The sequence below is a fragment of the Suncus etruscus genome, chromosome 4 (genome assembly GCF_024139225.1).
Source record: "Suncus etruscus isolate mSunEtr1 chromosome 4, mSunEtr1.pri.cur, whole genome shotgun sequence".
In the NCBI taxonomy this organism is placed as follows: Eukaryota; Metazoa; Chordata; class Mammalia; order Eulipotyphla; family Soricidae; genus Suncus; species Suncus etruscus.
Window position 1 is genome coordinate 84,974,348 of NC_064851.1, and position 21,539 is coordinate 84,995,886.

Genomic DNA, 21,539 nt, shown 5'->3' on the forward strand with positions numbered 1-21,539 from the left:
AGATGGAGTAGACCTCATATCTCTTGATCCATTCCATTCAATATATTGAATGTAGTTGCTTCATCCTGTTTACTTTTATCTTATTTATTTTAGGTACATGTTTTTGTTTATAAAATTTTCCTCTATCTTAAATTTCATAATAGCTGTGACTCAGTTTAATAGTCTGCTTAACTACAAGTGTAAAACTGAAAGCAGTGCCATCTCATTATGAAAGTATATATTTTATAAAAATTATTTATATTTAGTGTTATGATTAAAATCAAATGATCCTGTTGCACTGGACATTATACAGAAACTAGAAAATTTCAAACACAATCTCTTCATTTTCTCTAAATTGAAGTTTCTGATATATAAATCCCTAAAGTCTACCTTGCTTATATGTATTAATCATTTAATCAGAACAAAGGTCACATCTTAAACTATGAGAAAAACTAAAATAACTAATTTAGGGTACACTTTCATCTTGGGTGAAGCTCTGACCCATTTTACTTGTTATTATTTTTATCAATAATTTAATCTAAATTTTCTTTTGTTGCACTTTTGTTATCGTTGCTAATGAGAGTATAATTTCTTCATGTTAAAATTGACATATGTTTGATAATATGCCTATATCTAATATGCCTATAATTGCAAATTTTCAAATATGCCATCTTCTTTGCATTTTTGTCGTCGCATAAAAGTGGGCACTTCATCCTAACTTTTATTATTTTCTACTTCTTGAAAAAAAGGAATTATTTTCATTTCAATCACTGGAAAAATTTCAACTAAGTACTTCCCCATCATGTATTTTTATTAACAACCAAAAACAAACCTTGGGAGAGATAGTTGATATATTTTCCCACATGATCATAATATATTTCACAACTGAGTGTAACTGACTCTTCTAGATGTTATGACTTAATAGATTTCTTTTGGTATCTCATTATTAAAAACCAGTTCAGAAAAGAGTAGACACCCATACTCCAGCATCCTCATTCAGAAACTCTATAGATAATGATAATTCAGTTTACTCAGCCCTCAACTTTATATTCATATAGGCCATGCAGAAAAGGCATCCTTTTTTATTGTTTTCTGATCAGTGATTTTTTTTCTGTTTTGTTTAATTTTGGAGCACATCAGGTGATGTTTAGGCTCTGAACTCTGGAATTACTCCTGGCTGTGTTCAGGGGACCAGCTGGGATGCCAAAGACTGAACTTCAGTAGGCCAACTGCAAGTCAAAAGCCCTACACATTATACTAGTGTTATGAATGTGTTTTCTGTTCAATCTTTGAGAAAAAGTCATATGATAAAGGAATCATGAATATATTTTTACAAATTTATAAAAAGTTAGACCCTATACACTTCACTTCTTTACTGATTGCTTAGGTAAGACAAACAACACCCTCAAACATAGTTTTTAACCAGTTGTCAGTAGCCAGGATTAAAGGATTAAGCTTCTACTATAGCATTAGAAAATTCAATTTTTGTTTTCCAAATCATCCTGACTAATTTTTTGCCTTATAATTTCAGCTGTCTATAAAGAATTTTTTTAAGAAAAATCTTTTAATTTAGCCTCATCTTAAGAATAAGGGAAAACAAGACTTCATGCCCTAAAACTATTTTGAAATCCACAGTAAAGTATTTATTTAAAAGGAATCCTCTTCAACCAACCAGCCATTTTGCTACTTTTTGGTGAGTAGATACTCTGTGCCAGTCATTGTGAAAAATTTCTTTATTTTAAGAAAAAAAATTAGTTAACAAAAAAAATGTTTTTAACAAGTTTCACTTAGCAAAATACACCCAAAAGGAAATCATAGTACAAAGGAAGGTTTAAGTCAAGGCCTAACCAATTCCTACAGTATTAGTATTGTGTCTCAATTTTCAAAACTAACTTTTTAAAAAGCTTAAACTTAACCTAAAAGATTTTAAATGAAAACAACTTGAAAGAACAAACATGAGAAATGTTCCTCTTTGAATTAGGGATCCAGCACCTTGAATTTTCCGGAAAAAAAAAAAAAAGCATGTCTCCCCAATGTGTTCTTGGATTTGTGGTGTAAAATACCCACACTGAACATACGTACTCAAAACTACTTTAATTCATATAACATCACTTTGAAGTATACTACCAAAACGTTAAGTTTGCATGAGAAAACACTGAAGAGGTAATTTTTAATCCAGATTTCACAAACTCCTGGTGCAAAATGGGTCCCACAGCTTCCTTTATAGAAATAACTGCTTTTCACTGTTTGTTGGCTGAAAATTTGATTGAAATAACTCAAATGCTCCTATTGAAAATGGAAAACTAATCATATACACCCATGCTATTCTGGCCGCTGTAGCCAGCTCCGTAACAGCCACTCACAGACTGGCTCTCAAGGCCACTGTATGTGGACTGGGCAGATACCCCCATGCCTTGCATCATCTGGTTGCTATATGCCCCATTGCTGGCCCCTGTTGTGGAATTCAAGAAGAGTTCTATGTATCTGTGCTGCATGTTGGCCCTGTCTTTGGACATAGCTGCCATGGCTTTTTTGTGACTGGCAAATTCAACATCAGCTTCACCGGTTACTCTTCCATCAGGGCCAATCTCAATATGGACTCTCATTGGGTTGAGTGGAGAGAAGTTGTAGATGTCGTTCTCAGTGGCTTTGTATGGCAGCCCCCTCATGTGGACATAATGCCCAGTGGTACTCTGGACAGTGAACTTGCCATCTCCATATCTGTGATCATACATCCCTGAGAGACAGTAACTGAGGTCTCTCCTAAACAGCTCGGTGGTGAAGCCATAACCATCACTGAGGCCGCTGTACTCCTCATAGCCCCCATAGCCTGCACTGTAGGCACCAGATCTCATTCTATCCAGGCCTGCTTTCTTGACAATGCCAATATATCTCCTGGCTGTACCCGGCCGTTCATAGGGCCCAGGCCGCTGAACAGACATGAACTTCAGAGGGGGATCTGAGTATGATCTAACTTCTTCCTGGCTGCTCTTAAACACTTCAATATACCTGTACCCTATTCTCTCCTTGTGCTTCCCTAGAGCCTTCTCAGCTAGCTCCTTTGTGAGGTAAACTGCACTAAGGCTTCCCCTCTTGTCCTCGGGGTCCACAGTCAATGTGATCCCGTTTGGCACAATTTCCAACCCTGAAAAGAACTGATCAATTTCTTCCTTGGTGCATCCAAATGGTAGTCCTCAGAAGTCGCACGAAGCTATCATTAGTGGTGTTGGCGCTGTTGGGACCGCTGTGCTTCAACACCCAATCCATCTCGGTTCTGTGTGACTTGAAAACCTCAATGTACCAGTGTCCCATGCTCTCCCTGTCTTTTTTTCAGGGCCATTTTGACATCATCTTCTGATTCAAGTTCAATAAAAGCCTCACCACTCTGCCTGCCTTCTCTAGTGTAGATAAAATGAACACCTGCGGCCCCATCATGAATCGTGCAGTCGGAGAGGAAATTCTGCACATCTTCAATAGAACAGGACCATGGCAAGCCACGGAGCTTGAACGCAAAGCCTTCACCTCCCTCAGGGACCAGCATCATGGACACTATCGGGCAGATGTCAAACAAACGGGTGCAGATTTTTGAGGCTTAAAAGCTCAAGATGGTATGGGAGACGCTTCTGGTAGGCAACGATCTGTCCACTAAGGGTCGGGTCCTGGCCCAAGCGCCGAGGTGTGAGTGCAGAGTTGAAGGCAGCTCACAGAGCTGCCTATAAAGAATTTTGCCTATAAAGAATTTTGATAATATGAGATAGTATGAGATAGTTTGACAGTATGAGATCATACTGAAAGAGATTCCCTCTCAATTTAACTACCAAAGCGAGACACCCCATGCCAATCACAATTCCCAAAGGAAATATTTGAAGAACAAATTTTCAGAAAATGTCAGTGCTATTATCATTTTAGTAGAGAAATTAAATTTATACTGTACACTTCAAGTACTAATAAAAATCCAAGAACTTACAGAGAGGAATAGGACCTTTAGTAAAAGGTTTATTTAAAATACCACTAACATCTCCTAGAATGAAATAGTAAAATATGAAGTATTCAAACTTGTATCATAAAGTAAGTGCAATAGTTGGTGTGCTATATTAAGGAGTTGAAATTGGTAAGAAAACAAGGCATTTCTTCTTCTCCTTTTATAGAGTAGAATCTAATAAAAGGAGTAAAGATTTGTGATTTAAAAAAATCATGACTTCAATGTGAAATCAAGAAAACACTTCATTTTAAAACAAATGAAATAGACTTCACAAACCCTCCTTTTTAACCCTTAATCCTCTCTAATCCCTCATTGTAACATTGGAAAATATTCAAATTGACTTCTGGGTTTCTCAGCAAGTAGCAGCCACACTTATTAAATAATTTTTGTACAATTAATGACTTTAATAAGAAATGTAATAACCAGTTGAAAAGAAATCAAGAGGGTACTTTTACATTGTCAAATCACCACTATCAAAGGTCCTATGTTTTATGCTTTGGTCTAGCAATTTTATTTAGGCTATGTTCTAAGAAAATAATCAAAGGTGAAAAATGTATGTGCCATGTCTTCATAATAACATTACTATTATTATTAAAATTAAGAATTTTATGTAAGTCAAAGGTCTAATAACATAAACATATTTTGATAAAAGTATAAGTACTGCTCATAAGTGAGAAAATAAGAATACAAATTTTATTGTAATTATAAAATGAAAGAAATTTAATCCTTAACAATGGAAATATGTTTTATCTCTAACAATGGAAAATGCATATTAAAAATGCTAAATATTCTCAGAGTTTTTGAAGAATGGAAATTTTATCATTTGTGTAAATTACGATTTGTTCTACTTTTTATTTTGCAAAAAGTAGCTGCAAAAAGTCTAAAAGTAATGTTTCTACAAAGGCATGCTAGAGGGTGGGAGGAAACCTTGGGTCTTTGGTGGATAGAAGGTGACACTTTTGGTGGAAAAAACTGTTGAAACATCATATGTTTGAAACTCTATTATGACCAACTTTGTAAACCATTATGCCTTAAATTTTAAAATAAAATTTACATTTCAAGAACCTAGAAGTTCAAGATTTTAAAAATACCAATTGATATAATTAAGTTAAAAATGAATTTTGTCTATAAGATTCATGTTATGAATTGTACATATGGTAAGATGTAATTATTATTAAAATATGTGAATATTGTAAAAAATGTGATACATATCGTATGCATATTTAAATGTTACTGTAAAATGTAAATATTATACTGCATACTTGAACATTGTTTAGATAATAGAGCTTGAAAGTTACAAGTACAAGAAAAAGTTTTGTTTATATTTTGTTTCTGCCTAGACCTGGCAGTGGTTAATCTAGTCTCAGCACATTGCATGAGAGTTGTGAGCAGCAGTGTTCAGCAACCAAGTGGTGCTTGAAATAAAACCCAGAACTTCAACATCTGAAGTTAGCATATTAATCCTTTGTACTATTTCTCTTATCCTGAAGAAATATTTTAACCTTGTATACTGATAGACACAAATATGATTTGAAATGATATTCACTATTCAACACATATAAATATTAAGTAGTTAAATTGTACACTTGAAATGAATTTTATTTTTTGTCAAATAAACCTCAATTAAAACAAACATTTTTTTTATAATTTCTCTATTTAAGTACTGTAGTTACAAACATGTTCACAGTTGGGTTTCAGTCATAAATGTACACCCCCCTTCTCCCCATCTTCTTCCTACCCCACCTCCTGCATCTATTTAAGACAGGCATTCTATTTATCTCTCTCACTAACTTTGTAATGGTAGTTTTTAATGTAGATATTTCTTTAACTCATCACTCTGTGGTAAACTTATATTATGGGCTAGTCTTTTTGGCCCTCATATCTATTTTCTCTGGGTATTATTACCATACTGTCTTTTATTTTTCTTAAATTCCACAGATGAGTGAGACTATTCTGTGTCTATCTTTCTCTCACTGACTCTTTTCACTCAGCATAATAGTCTCCATGTTCATCTAAGAATAGACAAATTTTATAACTTCATTTTTTCTAACAGCTGATAGTATTCCATTGTGTAGATCTACCACAACTTCTTTAGCCACTCATGTGTTGTTGGGAACTTGGGTAAAAAAAAGTCTATGTTTTTAGTATTCTAACTAAACCATGATAATTCTAGCAAGAAACAGTACGTTATAGAATATGGAAAATAAATTTTCATACAGATGATTAGAATTCATCATACAGATACTAGCATTTGTATTTTGAGAAACTATATCATATCTACTTCAGTGTGTTTCTCTGACACTGAAAGAAAATTATTCTTTACTGTGTGGCAATCACCACTTATCTGGCTATAGATGGTATCAAAGCAACCTCAGAGAAGTCTGAATCTTATAGATAACACTCTAGTTGGTCTAATCATTTATATATTTTATTACATGACTTGATTTAACAGCTAATAATGTACAGAGGAGAGAGACATATATAAACTTTAAAGTTTTTTAAAGACACTAGAAGTGATAGATGTACAGACTGTCTTTGGAAGAAAATAGTGTTTCAGAAGGCCAAGTAGTGAAAGGTGGTGTGAACATCTAGAGCTCAGTACAAACAGACAATAAAAATCTACATGAGTGAATTGGGATCTGTGTTTTGGAGAAATGGGAAGTGAACTTAGGTAATTTGTCAGAAACTTAATTTTGAGCAAAGTAATAAATTGGTCAAAGCATTAATAAGGTCATGAATATAGGATATAAAATTAATTAAGGAAGCCAACTTGTTTTATTTGCTTACATTTATTTTGTAATTATTGTTCTCAATTAACTAAGGAATAAGTTGGAAGAAAAAAACTATCAAAAATTAAATTTATTGTAATGAAGATAGAACTATTAACAGACACCCTCAGATACTATTGACAGAGTATTTTGTTTATTATTTTGTTTGTTTAGGGCAGGGGTCTTCAAACTTTTTAAAGTGGGGGCCAGATTACGGTCCCTTAGAGAGCTGGAGGGCCGGACTATATGAGCTACTAATTCCTACTCACACTGCACATATCTTATATAAATAAAATGAAAACCATTTATAAATAAACAGATCACTCACCAGTATTTCAATGGGAACTGTGGGCCTGCTTTTGGTTAATGAGATGGTCAATGTCCGGTTCCATATTTGTCACTGCCAGCCGTAACAAGTGATGCAAGTGGGCATCAGTTAATCTTGATCTGGTTGGAGATTTCAGATGTTTCATTCTTGAAAAAGTCTGTTCACAGGCATACGTGCTACCAAAGATGGTTACCATTTTGAGTGCATGGTTCCTGATATTTGGATATACACTGAGTGTATATGCTGGCAGGTATCTTGGCAACCAAACAGCGCTCACTGCTGGCGGGCCGGATCAGACTCCTCTGCGGGCTGCATGTGGCCCGCGGGGCCGTAGTTTGAAGACCCCTGATTTAGGGTCTTAGGCATCACCAGGATTTTAGGCCACACTCAGGGATGCTCAGGGCTTACTCTTGGTTCTGTGTTCAGGAAACAGTCAAAGGTCATATGTCATGGGAACAGAACTAAATTTTGGCGCAAGACAAGTGCCTTAATCTCACTACTCTTTCCCCAGACTAGATATCAAAAGATTATTTAAAGATCTAGGACAACTGTGGCTATAAAATAAAAATTTGAATTGAATAAAGGAGAAGAAATTAAAGAAATAGCAGTGAGAAAAGCATGAATAAGCAAGGCAAACACAAGAATAGGCATTAAAAATTTCAGAGAATCAAAAAAAATTTCAGAGATTCTATCCATACATCTGAGTGCTTACTATCCAAAAAACAACTGCTTTAAATATGGCAAGTGTCACAGACAGAACTTGACATTGCGTTGTCTTGTGTTGCCATCCTTTTTGAAAGCAAGACCTTGAAGATTTTATCTACTAAGAAAAATTTGACAGGTTACTGATAGGATTTTTTTTTCTAAAATACAGAATAAATTACACAATCTCTAGAGCTCAAATGCACAAAAATGACATATAAACAAGCAAAGTTAAAACAGAAAGACAAAAGAAAATCTTACAGAATGGCTTGGGCACTTTGCTGATGGTGAAATGAGGTGACCATGCATATAAAAATCCAAGTGTTGTGGCCTAAGAAGAGAAAACAGGAGGTTATGCTTTTTACTCAGCTGTTGTAGCCTGTCTCTTGCTTCGGGTAATTCCTGACCAAAGAGACAGGAAAAAAAAACCCTAGATATCTTTAAGTGTGATTATCAAACAAAACAAACAAACAAACAAATAAATAACAAAGTGTTCACACTACTCTAAAAATAGGACTCAATATATAATCATTAAATTTAAAGCTATTAGTTTTCCACAGTGCAATAAGGATAACTGGAGGGGACCTTGAGACATATGTAGAGAAAGGAATGATGATATTGATAAATACATTACATTACATGCTGGAGACATTATTGCAAACAATATAAGTAAAATTAAAGTGGATAAGTAAATAAAATAATACCTGGATTAAAAAAATTTATTAGAGTGGCATGTTATTGGCACCACTGAGAATTGAGAGAGCATATTATAATAACCTTACTCTGTTACTTATATTGTAATGCCTTTATATTGTTATTTATATAATTAATGTCCATCTATATTGTTACTTATATTACATACATATGTGTGTATGTGTGTGCATTTATATAAAATTTATTAAAATGCAAATGCAAATAGCTCCATATCTTGAATTAAAGATAAAGTAAGTAATGCCACCAGGAATTTGAAAGTTCTTATGTTCCAGGTCTTAATTCCTTTGTCAGGATCTTGCAACAGAAATTTCCAGGAGTTTTGAGACACTGAAAACGGATCAATGTTGCCATCTGCCCAGGCTTAGTTTTGGCAAGCTGTTAAATTGTTGCCTTGGGTCATACACTGATTCCTAGATTAAAGGATTAAAATATGAATATAAATACTCTGATCCAGCTAGTAATTCCACAAGATGAAGGGAATAAGCCTCCATCTATTAATTTAATTATGCTATCTACTTAGGACATTTATCTCTGGGGTTCTTGTGTCACTTATAGGCATTTCTAAAGAGTAAAGGGAAGTTAGGTCCTCAGAAGAAATCTGCATTATAAAGAAAGTTAAATTCTCGTGTGTATGTGTATTTTAAATATTTGTTGAAATCAAGGGAGACAAAGTTATTAAAGTTTACGTATGATACATATAAAAGAAATGAGCAAAATAATTGCAATTAGGGTCATATTTGTTTATACAAAATGTATATATATATATAATATTGTATTAGTATGCACTGGCAAAATATAGTGAAAGGTTATATTGTTTCAGTTATTAGCATATTAAAAAATGAGATGAAAATATAGGAATTACATTAAAAGTTATTTTATTTCTTTTGGTTTTTGTTTTAGGGAGGCACTGATTTCTGAACATTCTATAAAACATGTAGGAATGGTTGTGATCACTAATAATAGCAATTGGTTAGGATAATCTTGGCCATTGATGTCAGGATTAACTGATGTGATATCTGTAAAGAAAAGAGTGTCCCTAAAGAAATTTTGTCAATGAACTCCTGGGGACAGATTATTAATGAGTGTGGGGGTTAAACTATAAAATTATTACTTGGTACACTTTGAGTCAGAATGTTTTTATTATGAATTAGTTAGCATTTACTCGAAATGATCAGAGGAATATCAATAAAGAAATGTTGTAGCTCTACAAAATGATTAATTGATGGACTTTAAACACACATAACCTTATTAGCTGACAGTAAGATGTTGCCTAGAGTGACAGGCACTAATCACATTCCTTGTAGAAAGGGGAGACATTGTAGGAGGGACTCTTTGCCAATCATCTAATTTTCCAAATGAGAGAGCTAAGCCTAGACAGATTGTCACTTGCCCAAGGTCATATCATTAACTGGTAGTAGAGCCAAGACTAGGGCCGATTTCTCTAGAGAAAAGGCAACAGTTATCTTGGATTGACAATTTTTTCAACTACGGTCAGCCTTTCTTGATAGAATTCTATCACTATTCTACCCACTATTCAGAATTACATGGACTCGTATCACTGAAAGAAAAGTATTGATGTGAGGAAAACAGCTGTGAATAAATAATAATTCAAGAATAATTGGAGTATGTGCGTTTTTCTTTTACATTAAATGATTTAAAAGTATGAGTAGTGCAATTACAGCACATGACTTATAACAATACTTGGAATCTATTGGGATATGAAGATGATCATAGCATCACTACATCATCACATCATTACCTTTTATGGCTTAACAAACAATGTCTGACACTTTACTGTATGTATAAATCTTTTTACTTTAGTTAAAGAAAATGCATCACACATTTGACATAGTTGATCACAATACATTTGTTTTCAGATAAGTGATAGAAAGTTATTTAAAAAAGAATAGGAAGAGAAAAAGAAAAAGAAAGAAAAGAAGGAAATTTTGAAAAAGAAAGGAGAAGTTCATTAGCAAGCACATTTGTGAAAATTATTGTTTTTCCAATGAAGTCATTAATGCAATAGCAGAAGATTTAATAAGGCCTTTTTATTAGCTGTCCATTATGCTGTCGATTTGTTCCTATAGGGATGATAGCATCAAACAAATGAAGTTGTCCAGAAATTCAAAACACTATTATGGAGAAACCATGTATCTCTTAGGCTAAGGGAATTCCCTTTCTAATTTCCCCAATACTTACTGTGTCTTTCCAAAAAAATAGAAGAAGAAACACGAAGTTTTTTGACTGCTTTTTGTTTCTTTTTGTTTTGTTTTATTTTGTTTTTTGTTTGCTTGTGTTTGTTGCTTGTTTTTATAGTTGCTGGTTTTGTTTTTTGGGGGGATTTTTTGCTGTTGTTTTTTGTTTGGTCTTTTTTTGTTACCTTTTTCTTCTTTTTTCCCTTTCTTTTACTAAATTGATATTTATAACACCTAGATGGACTCCTCCCAGTTTTTCTTTTCCTTTTTATCTCCAACAGAACCACATAACTTAAACATCTTAGTCAGCCTATAAATTGAGGGGGGAAATGGATAGTACCAGGACGAGGCAGTAATTTAAACATGTAGTGGAAATAAAAAATTAATTAGACTTGAACACCAAACCCAAAGTCAACAACAACAGAATCAATACCCAATCTCCAACAAGCTGTACAAATGGGAACTAGTTACATAGCATTCTGGGGTGTGAATAAGGGAGATATGGGATTCATGCCAGGAACAGGGGTGGAGGGAGGACAACACTGGTGGTAGAAATTGCCCCTCATTCATCATCAATATGTACCTTAAATATTACTGTGAACAATTGTACTTCACTTTGGTCACAATAAAAATATCAAAAAAATCTACTTAAGATAAAAATAACCCACACTATTATGAATATGTGGCTTTTGGGGGTGTATTATCAGCTGCCAGGATTCCTGGAAAAAAGAAGATAAAATTGTCTATCTGAAGAAAGTCATGTGAAACAGTTTTATGCACTGCACATATTATTAATTTATTAAAAACTATGAATAATACCAAGAATTAAAGCAAAAGTGAGATCAAAAATTAAAATATCTATTCATTGCCATATGTTATTGATGATAACAATCTGCAATCATGGTGCATTATAATGAGAACTCTAATGATCTTCCTTCATAAAAAGTCCACTGTTATTTCACTGCTATTTCACTGTTATTTCACTGTTAGCTTTTACTTTTTTAATTTATAAAGGTTATTTACTTGATATTTTATTTATTAAGCATACAATATTTTTATTATATACATTGGTGCTGCTACACCATACCCACCAGTAGAATGCATTGGTCCCTTCACAATTATATTCCAGGATCCCTTAATTCTCTTTCCCATCCACAAAGACCATCAGATAATGGTCCTAATAACAATATGTTAGGTCTCTTCCCTTCAGGCATTGGTTGATAAATACCTAGCTTTTCCTCCTTATAGTCCATAAATAGATGAAATCATTTATGATGCTCATCTTATCATTTAGTGTAATATGTTATAGCAAGTTTTAAGAGTTATATTTTATTTTATCTGAGTACTGTTCCACTGTGTATATAGACTATGATTTCATTATCCATTCATCTATTGTTAGACACTAAGATTATTTTTGCAGATAGTAAATGTTAAAAATAACACTGCAATGAGCATAACTGTGCATTTATTTTTTTTCAAAATAGTATCTAATAAAATCTCTTAATGATTCTTAAGCTGAACCTCTATTTTTAAATTTTAAGTCTCCAAAGCATTCAAAGGAATCAAAGGAACAAAAAGGAACAAAAAAAAAAAAGGGGGGGGGGAATAACATAGTTTGAGAAAAGATTAATCATGACCACTCACATCAAGGAGAATGTACTTAGGGTAGTTGCTAACTTGTTATGGCATTTTTTTCTCTTAGGGAAAAAGATAACTATAAATAATATGCCTTTGTCTTTTTGAAAAAAAAACCTGGAAATACAAAAGGGGTCTCATAAATTAAGTACTCTTCTAGTAGAATGATTCAAGTTATTATTATTATTAGAAGATAATTTACTGATATTTTTAGATTTCAAATCTGTCAGGTACATGAAACACAGAGTTATGGTGGAGAGCAGGAACCAACAATATAACCCAATTCTTGCCTCTACAAAAGGTTTCCAGACCCTTCCAGGAGTGGATACTAAATACAATCCCAATAGTAAATCTTGAGGATAGCTGGGTATGGCTCTGAAAACCATATAGAAACAAAGAAATAGATTGCCATTTTAAATGGCGATAGTATAATAATATAATACTAGGAACAGACAAATTTAGTCTATTTGAATTCAGTGATAGTAATAATAATTCGTGAAAAAACTGTATAAATATTCGCATATAAATGGAAAATGACTGAAATCAGTTAGTACCCTATATTTTAAAATTTATAGATAGTATTTAAAATTTATGGCACATATTATAATATTATTTTATAAAATATATTGGGTTGTTTTTATTTTTTGTTTGTTTTGGGATCATAACAGGCAGTAGTCAGGGGTTACTCCTAGCTCTAAGCTCAGAAATTGCTTTTAGCAGGGTCTGAGGACCATATGTGATGCCGGGAATTGAACCGAGGTCCATTGTGGGTCGGCCAAGTGTAAGGCAAATGCCCTACCACTGTACAATATCTCTGGATCCTACTGTGTTATTTTTAATTCTTTGTGTTATTCTTTCAGGATAGGATGCACCATTATTATGATCAAGGTATCAATAAAGTAAATTCAAGGGATTAAATTCATTCCACAATAAGTGATTTATTTCAGATTTAACTTGAATGTCTTGAAGGTAATTTAAGTTAATGTTTATGCTATACTTATTATGTGAAAAGCACATGTAAGAATTATTTCACTTAATTTTTTTAAATATCAATTACTTTATTTAAAGACCATGTATTATAGTTGATATAATTGGTCATAATAGATATGTTTACAGGAAATTGAGATTGAAATTATTAAAAACAAAACACAATAAGGACAAATAAAAGGAAGAAAGAAAAAGTGCAGGAGTAAGACAATTCGTGGAAATCATTATATATAGCAATGAGGTCGTTAAGTCATTATGGGACAATTTAGCAAACTTGCTGCTAGTTGATCATACTGTACTTCTTACGTTTCTGAATATTAGGTGGCATTCGATACACATTGACACCATATTGGTGTTTTCCTATGGAGATGAAGTAATTAAAAAAAAATGGAGTTGGAGCCTGGAGAGATAGCATAGCAGTAGGACAAATTGCCTTGCATGCAGTGGACCCAGGACGGACATGGGTTCAATTCCTAGCATCCCATATGATCCCCCGAGCTTGCTTGGAGCGATTTCTGAGTGCAGAGCCAAGAGTAACCCCTCAGTGCTGCAGGGTGTGGCCCAAAAACCAAAGGAAAAAAAAAAAAGAAGTTGTCCCACGACTGCATTCAGGCACTCAGTTCCCAAATTCTAAACACTATTTCTGATACTGTGGTTATTGTGGGGAGGATTTTTGGTTGCTAGGGCTTCCAAAAGTATGAGAAGGCGGTGGGGAGAGGGAGAGTGACCACACTCACTCGAAAAAAATTCCTGGAGATGTCAGCCCAAATATCAGTGTACCTGGAGATTTGTTTAAAATGGTTTCTAAAGAGAGCTGTGGATGAGTGATAAAGCTGAGCCATTGATGAAGCAGCAATTGTGTTGAGCATGTTTTTTGTTTTTTCGGTTTTTGGGCCTCACCTGGTGACGCTCAGAGATTACTCCTGGCTATGCACTCAAAAATAGCTCCTGGCTTGCGGGGCCCATATGGGAAGCCAGCAAATCAAACCGAGGTTAGTCCTAGGCTAGCGTGGGCAAGGCAGACGCCTTACCGCTTATGCCACTGCTCTGGCCCCTGTGTTGAGCAATTTTGAGTGAAAATGTGATTCACTATATGATACTGGAACAATTGTTTAATAATTTAAAAAACTTTAGTCTTTTATATGCCTAAAAAATATTACAAATGGACTAAATAACAAGATATAAGAAAAGAAAACTCTAATACATGAAGAAAATTAGTTAAGTCCTACAGTGGTTTCAGAATTATCAAAAGTTTTAAGAATAAAATAAATAGATTGAATTATACAAAAAATTAAAATTTAATATAGATGAATTATGCTTTGAAGTATAAATCAGAAGTATTGATAAATAAAGAGGATACATATTAATTTATTATATAATATATTTGTTATTTAAATGTATAACATATTAATATTTATTTATATAAAATCAGCATTCTTTTTGTATAATATGCTTATTGAAATCAGATATTTAAAATAATGAGTAATTAATAAATTGCTTCAGAATACATTCAAAAATTAACTTTATTTATTTTATTATCAAGAATTATCTTTAAAATCCAATAAATTAAAATTAGTAGATCATAAAAAAGTAAAACAAATTTGGAAATAATATATTTTATATCCAAAATTACAGAGATTTAAACTGAGCAATATTATATTGCATATATTATAGTAAAGTCAAAATTATGCCTGTATACTATTTACTGGAAAATAAGAACCTATTATTTTTATGGAAAATCAAATTTTAAATTGTAGTAGATTTACTAAACTTTCCACCAGAAATATGTGTATACATTTTTAAAAATTGTGGATTTTGATCATATAAAATTTAATTTTCAAAAATATGAATGCAATACAATTAAATTACCCATAAAATAAAATTTATGTTGCAAATTCATATTTTTTTAAAAAATTGAATAAGAATTATATATGCACTATGGAAAGCTAAATAAAAATATGAAATGCAACTACATATTACAGAAATATAAACTAATTTTATACCTTCATATATTAAGAGAAGATATGCTTGAATTCAAAGAAGCACTCATTTTGTTGTTGATAGACTTTATTTTATTCTTAATTCTATATAATGCTTTATTATTATTTATATAATCATAGAAATACTATCAAATTATGAAAGATAAGGCTTTTGAAATGTTTACAAAATGTTTTGTTGTCACATAAATTAGCAATAATCACAAACACCCACTTGCCCTTCAAATTGAGCATGTTAGATAGAATTTGAGTATTATTTATCTAACTTTAAACTGTGCACATTTTACAGTAACTATATTATTTAATAAGTAATACAATTAAATGTATCTGCAAAATTTTACACTTTAATGTAAATTTATTTTATAGTTTATGCAAAATCATTATACAATAAAAAGAGATCAAATAAATTGATTTTAGCACTGCAAAGCAAATAAAAACATGTACTTAATAACAGATATTTCCTTCTCTTTGTTCTTTCAGTTTTCTTTCTTTTTCACACGTGTTGTTATTATTTAGAGATTTATTTTTATTTTTATTTGCTGGGTCCATTGTTTTTCCTCCATTTTTCTTTTTTTTCTTTTCTCCTTTCTTTTTTTGGTAGTTGTCACCAAATTTTTTTCTCCCCTTTTTCTTATCCTTTTTTATCTCCAATGATAGTGGAATGGATGCTCAATCTACAACAAACTGTAAAGTGGAGACCAGTTGCACTGGCATACTGGGGGGTAGAGGAGGGAGATGTGGGATGCATGCTGGGAATAGGGACGGAGGGAGGTCAGCACTGGAGGTGGGAATGCCCCTCATTCTTTGTCACTATGTACCATAAATGATGCAGTGAAAGATTTGTAATGCACATTGGTCACAATAAAAATTAAAAAAAAACAGATATCCATTTTTAAATGTATTCCCATTAATTTTTAATAAATATTTTTGAATATAGGTAAATGTTCCATGTAAAAGCCAGGCATCATAAAATTTTTTAAATATAATCAAAATGCTACTGTTACTGAAAAAACATGAGTTCTGAAATCTAAAATTTTTATTTACTCAACAAAAAAATATCCTGCATTGATTTCTTCCATTCTTCTATGAGGCGTTAGAGAAATAAATTAAAATAAAAATTAATTTTATTTTTAGATGTTTACTTTCCATCTTTGTATTCAGTGCATGTCCTATTGCTCATTTTTTAAAAATAGTCTTTTAGTTAACTTGATAATTCATGAAAAGACTCACTAGTCTTTTTTAAATATAGTGACATCTCATTAAATAAAATTAAATCCATGTTTCACTCATGTACAAAATTATTGCTGAACCAGGATGTTCACTTTTAGATTATTTTTCCTGCTTATAGATAATGACTTTACAGGTATTATCTATTCACTATCCTGCATGTCTGTGACTTTTTCTAAATACTTGCTGTGAAATTAAACTATTCAATATTTAATAATGTTTAAATATTAATGTTCTTAGAGGGCAGGAATATATAAAAATGAGATTCATATTTTATTCCTTTAGATAATGGTAGTGAAATAACAATCATTGCATCTCTTGAACAGATAGATGAATAGTTTTCTATTGAGGGAAAAATACTAAGTGAATGTCCATCAAATAGACATAACTGGAGGCATAGATTGTTGGCAGTGAGGTGCCAATACCATTTTTATATTAGTATATGTATGCAGAATTTCTAAATAATTTGCCTTTATTTATTAATATTGATCAAATTAATGAGAAAGTCTTCAATTATATACTGATAAAAATAAAAAAGTATTTTTTATTAAAAACATGTTGTGGAATTTAATAAGCTCTCAAATATAAAAATAGGATACATGAGGCATATATATAAAATTTATATAATTGTGTTTTGTAGTAAATATACATTATTTTAGATGATATCTAACTTGTCTACTTTGCTAAAATATACAGAGAAAACAGAATAATCAGAAATTATTATCTAAGAATTTTTTCATTAATATGTACACTAAATTGGGATGAGTACAACATGAGATACAACAGTAGCCCACCTAAGTATGAAAATAATCATCAGCATCAATATTTATGTTTTTCCTGATAAAGAAATAAAAATTAATCTCTGCTGTTACTTCAAATGTAAATAGATATTGGATTATTTACTAATTAACTAGATCATATTTTCTATTTCAAAAATTCTCAAGATATGATAAGGATATCTTGATGCAAAACACTAAGAGAATTTAGTTAAGTTAGTTTAGTTAAGTTAGAAAACAATTTCAGAAAATTGTAAAATTGACCTGTATCTTTTTTTGGTCATTCCTGCATGTCATTCATAGGTAACGAAATTAATATTTCAGTGTTACCTTTAAACCAGGTCTTATATTTCACCAATCTTATGCTCTTTTTCACCACCACCTCATTCAAACCAACTATAAATTTCTTCTGCAATAAAATTTTTAGTGGATAAAGTGTTCATATATTTAATTTAAACATATACCTCTTACTTGCAACAAGACACTAAGACTGATAGAAAAGCTATACTAAATGGAGCATTAATCAAAATTCAAAGATGCAAAGACCCACAATTGTGTACCATTTATTTCATTCTTCTTACTACAGACCTTCTTCGTATTACTATCAGCATAGGGTATATTTAGGGTCTAAATACCTCTACCCACATGTCCCAAGGCTAAAATTTCTGATTATTTTTGTGAGATAGATTTGAAAATGCAAAAATCCAATTGATAGTTAAAAGGTCTTCCATGAACTGATTTCTGAATTTTTTTCTCAACTCATTTCAGAAGCTTTGCCTTTCCCCTCCTTTTTGACAAAATACTGGCCAAATATATCTCTTGATTCTCTACAAAGTTGACAGCACTATACCCAAAATAAAACAAGATAATACAATAAGACAAAATGCAGTAATTACAGAAAAATATTCCTTTATTTTTTGTATAAAATTTAATGTAACACACTGCATCTAGACTGTTCCAAACCATCAAAATTCCAAGAAAAGGGAACAAATGTGCTTAAAATTTGTGATAAAGAAAATATTTGGGGCCATAGTGAGCACAGTGGTAAGGCATTTGCCTTGCATGTGACCACCCTGAGACGGACTTGGGTTTGATCCCCAACACCCTTATGGTCCCTCAAGACTGCCATGAGAAACTTCTGAGTAAAAAACTAGGAGTAAGCCCTGAGTGTAGCTGGGTGTGGCTCATAGTCCCCACTCATTTTTTTTTTTACCTATTTTTACTTCTTGACTTTATTTGACTTGACATTTTACTCCGTGAATGATCTACCTAATTATTTCATTTTGTCAATTTCATTTGGTTATCATCTTCTGTTAACTTATATTCCATTAGCTCATCCTTCTCTTTATGGCATTGTTTTAGATTGATACCTAGATATGTGTATAAAATTTGATATCCTTTTGTATTTGAAAATTAACATATATTCAGTTCCCTGCTATACTTTATGCATTCCTATTGAAAAATATGCCTCACTTACATATCCGAAAATATTAAATTATATTTTTCCACAAGGTTTTTCAATTTCTCTACTTTCTACCAAGTATTTTCTCTTTCAAGATTTCCCTTGCTATCTCTTTCTGATAAGTCAAGTGCAAATGTTGTTTACTCAAAATGTTCCATCATCATTTCAGAAGTAACAAACTTCTAATCTCCTCAAAGGTATCATATCAATAACTTATGATCTTGATAATATTTTATAATAATTTATAATAATAATTTTAGAATTATTTGGTTAACTAGTTGCTTTAAATAAAAACAAATTCTATAATGTGAAGAATTCCATTCTGTTAAGATCTGCATAGAAGTATAGAATAGTGTACTAAGCTTGAAACGTGGTTTGGCACTACAAGGTATATATGAAAGTTGGAAGGTCATTCTACTCTAAATTATACAACTATCAAAAAATCACAACTCTTGTTTTCTTTTTCTTTTTTTATTTATTTTTGGTATTTGAGCCATACTCGATGATGCTCAGGGGTTACTCCTGGATTGGTAGCCCATATGGGACTCTGGAATTTGAATCACCATTTTTCCTGGATCGGCTACGTGCAAGGCAAGCACCCTATCGCTGTTCTATCATCCTGGCCCCCAACTCTGGTTTTCTAAGAACACAGGCTAGAATGTATATAACAGCATTATTTTTAATAATCCCAAACTAGAAGTATGCCAAATCTCTATCATATAATGGGTAAATCTACAATAGTATATCCACACTTTTAAAAGGAAGAGAAATAAGAGGATAGTAAAAGAAAATATATTGTTTAAAAGCAGGATAATGGTGGCCTAGGCAGCACAGCAGGGCTTCTTAGCTGCTACTAATATTTAGCTTTTTTGTTTAGAGCCTGACAGGCAGACAATAAATTTGGGACACCCATAAAGCTATAAACTTATGTTCTTTTTGTTATTTTATACTTGAAAATAGAATCATTTTAAAACTTATATGAATGGGACTGGATACAATTATTAAGAATTTTTGTCAGGCTTAAGCGGTGGTGCTTGTGGTAGGGCATCCACCTTGCACAGGCTAACCTAGGACAGACCACGGTTCGATCCCCTGGCATACCATATGGTCCCACAAGCCAGGAGCAATTTCTGAGTGCAGAGCCAAGAGTAACCCTTGAGAAAACATCATCAGGTATGGCCCAAAACCAAAACCAAAACAAAACAAACATAAAGAATATTTGCAAGAGCTGACATATGTAACTATCAGGGATCTCCTGGAAATACTGCTGAACTATATAGTTTAAAGCTAAAGTTGCTATATTGGGATTGTGGTCCAATAAATCAAAATGTTTGATCATCTCCAATCTCAGTTTTGTAGTTCTAGTGAGCAGGGATAGGAGATATTTTAAATGCAGATGGAGTATCTTACTGTTTCAAATATTCTTTTTTTAAGAGGAGGGCAGAGAAAAGGTTAAATAGAAGCAGAAGTTGGTATTGTCAACAAGAGACCTTTATTCATAGATAAGAGAGAGAAACAAGCAACTAGAGATTTTAGAACAGGTGTTAGAACAAATATAATTTCTATTGAAAGCTTTAGAAATAGAATGATTTTGTTGATTTTATAGTCCAAAATTCTGTGTTGGAGCATAGTGAATCAAAGTATAAAAGCTCAAAACACAATTTAGCAAATAACTGGACGAGATTGTTTTGATGATTATTAACTAACTGAATATTGAAAGAATTGAGTGAAAAAGTAGATCATAAACGTTATGAAATTTATTCATGTATTTGGTACAAAGACGGTTCTGGATTGTAGAATCATGTGTTCTAATATAAAATTGGGGGTGGAGCTAGGGATTCACATAAAAACAAATGCATGTCATAAAGCTGGAGATGTTGAAAGAGGGAGCCAATATTTACCGAATGCAAGGAGGTGGAAGCAAAATCAAGAGTGAATGCCATGTTAAAAAAATATTTGTTTTGTTTGTTTCGTTCTGCTATGTTTTACTTTGTTTCACTTCATTTTGTTCTCTTGATTGGTAATAGGAATTTAGAAACAATGGATTAAGTTTGGGTAGGATATCAGTGAAGGCTGAATAAAGGAAGTAAAGCCCAAAGCTATTGTGGAAATGAAAGTAAAAAACTACACCTTGCTTTCTGAATAATAGTAATAAATGCTAACCTTGGTGAAATTGCTGCATCTCAAAGTTCTGTGTTTCCCTATTGTTTAGGTGTTTCAGGACTTTACAGTGCCAGATTTAAGTGGAATCAGATAACCTATTATTGCAGACAAATAGGAAAAGTAATTTTGACAAACAACACAATTTTGGAAAACAATAAAACTTAAGAAGAGATCACTCCGCACTGAAGTAGTCCCAAGACATGAAGACTGCATCCCATTTTACCCTCAGATCCTGCTCTCTTTGATGAGAAGAAACTGAGACATCGCCCTGATACAGAGCTCCAAAGCCCTACTCAAGGACAAATGGACCACTCAGAATAAAAGAAGGTTAAAAAAAAGAATCAAAAGGTCCTGATGAGATTTTGGAAAGATTACAAAAATTGCAAGGCTTTCCCTGTGTTACTATCCAGAATAACTTCTATGTATGCAAAGAATACCAGGGAAAAAAACAATTGGAGAAATTGTGTAAAACTTGATCAAGCTGTTTGGAGCTTGCTATTTCAATCCCTTATTCGCCCTTCAACACTCATTATCCTTTATGGTTGCTTTCTTAAATCCACATGATAGTTCTGGAGCATGTACTTTTCTGTGTCTCTTTGCTTGCCTTTTTGTTTGCTTGCTTTT

The 21,539-nt window shown here is 32.4% G+C and overlaps 1 protein-coding gene across 1 annotated transcript; it reads right to left on the reverse strand.

The window, feature by feature from the left end:
• Positions 1 to 2,282: 2,282 nt before the first annotated feature.
• On the reverse strand, positions 2,283 to 3,586 carry LOC126006031 (heterogeneous nuclear ribonucleoprotein F-like). The gene is given in 3 exon segments (XM_049771362.1): positions 2,283 to 3,173; positions 3,175 to 3,309; positions 3,311 to 3,586. Coding segments are annotated over 3 exon segments (1,239 nt in total). The 5' UTR covers positions 3,524 to 3,586.
• Between the last annotated feature and the right edge of the window lie 17,953 nt (positions 3,587 to 21,539).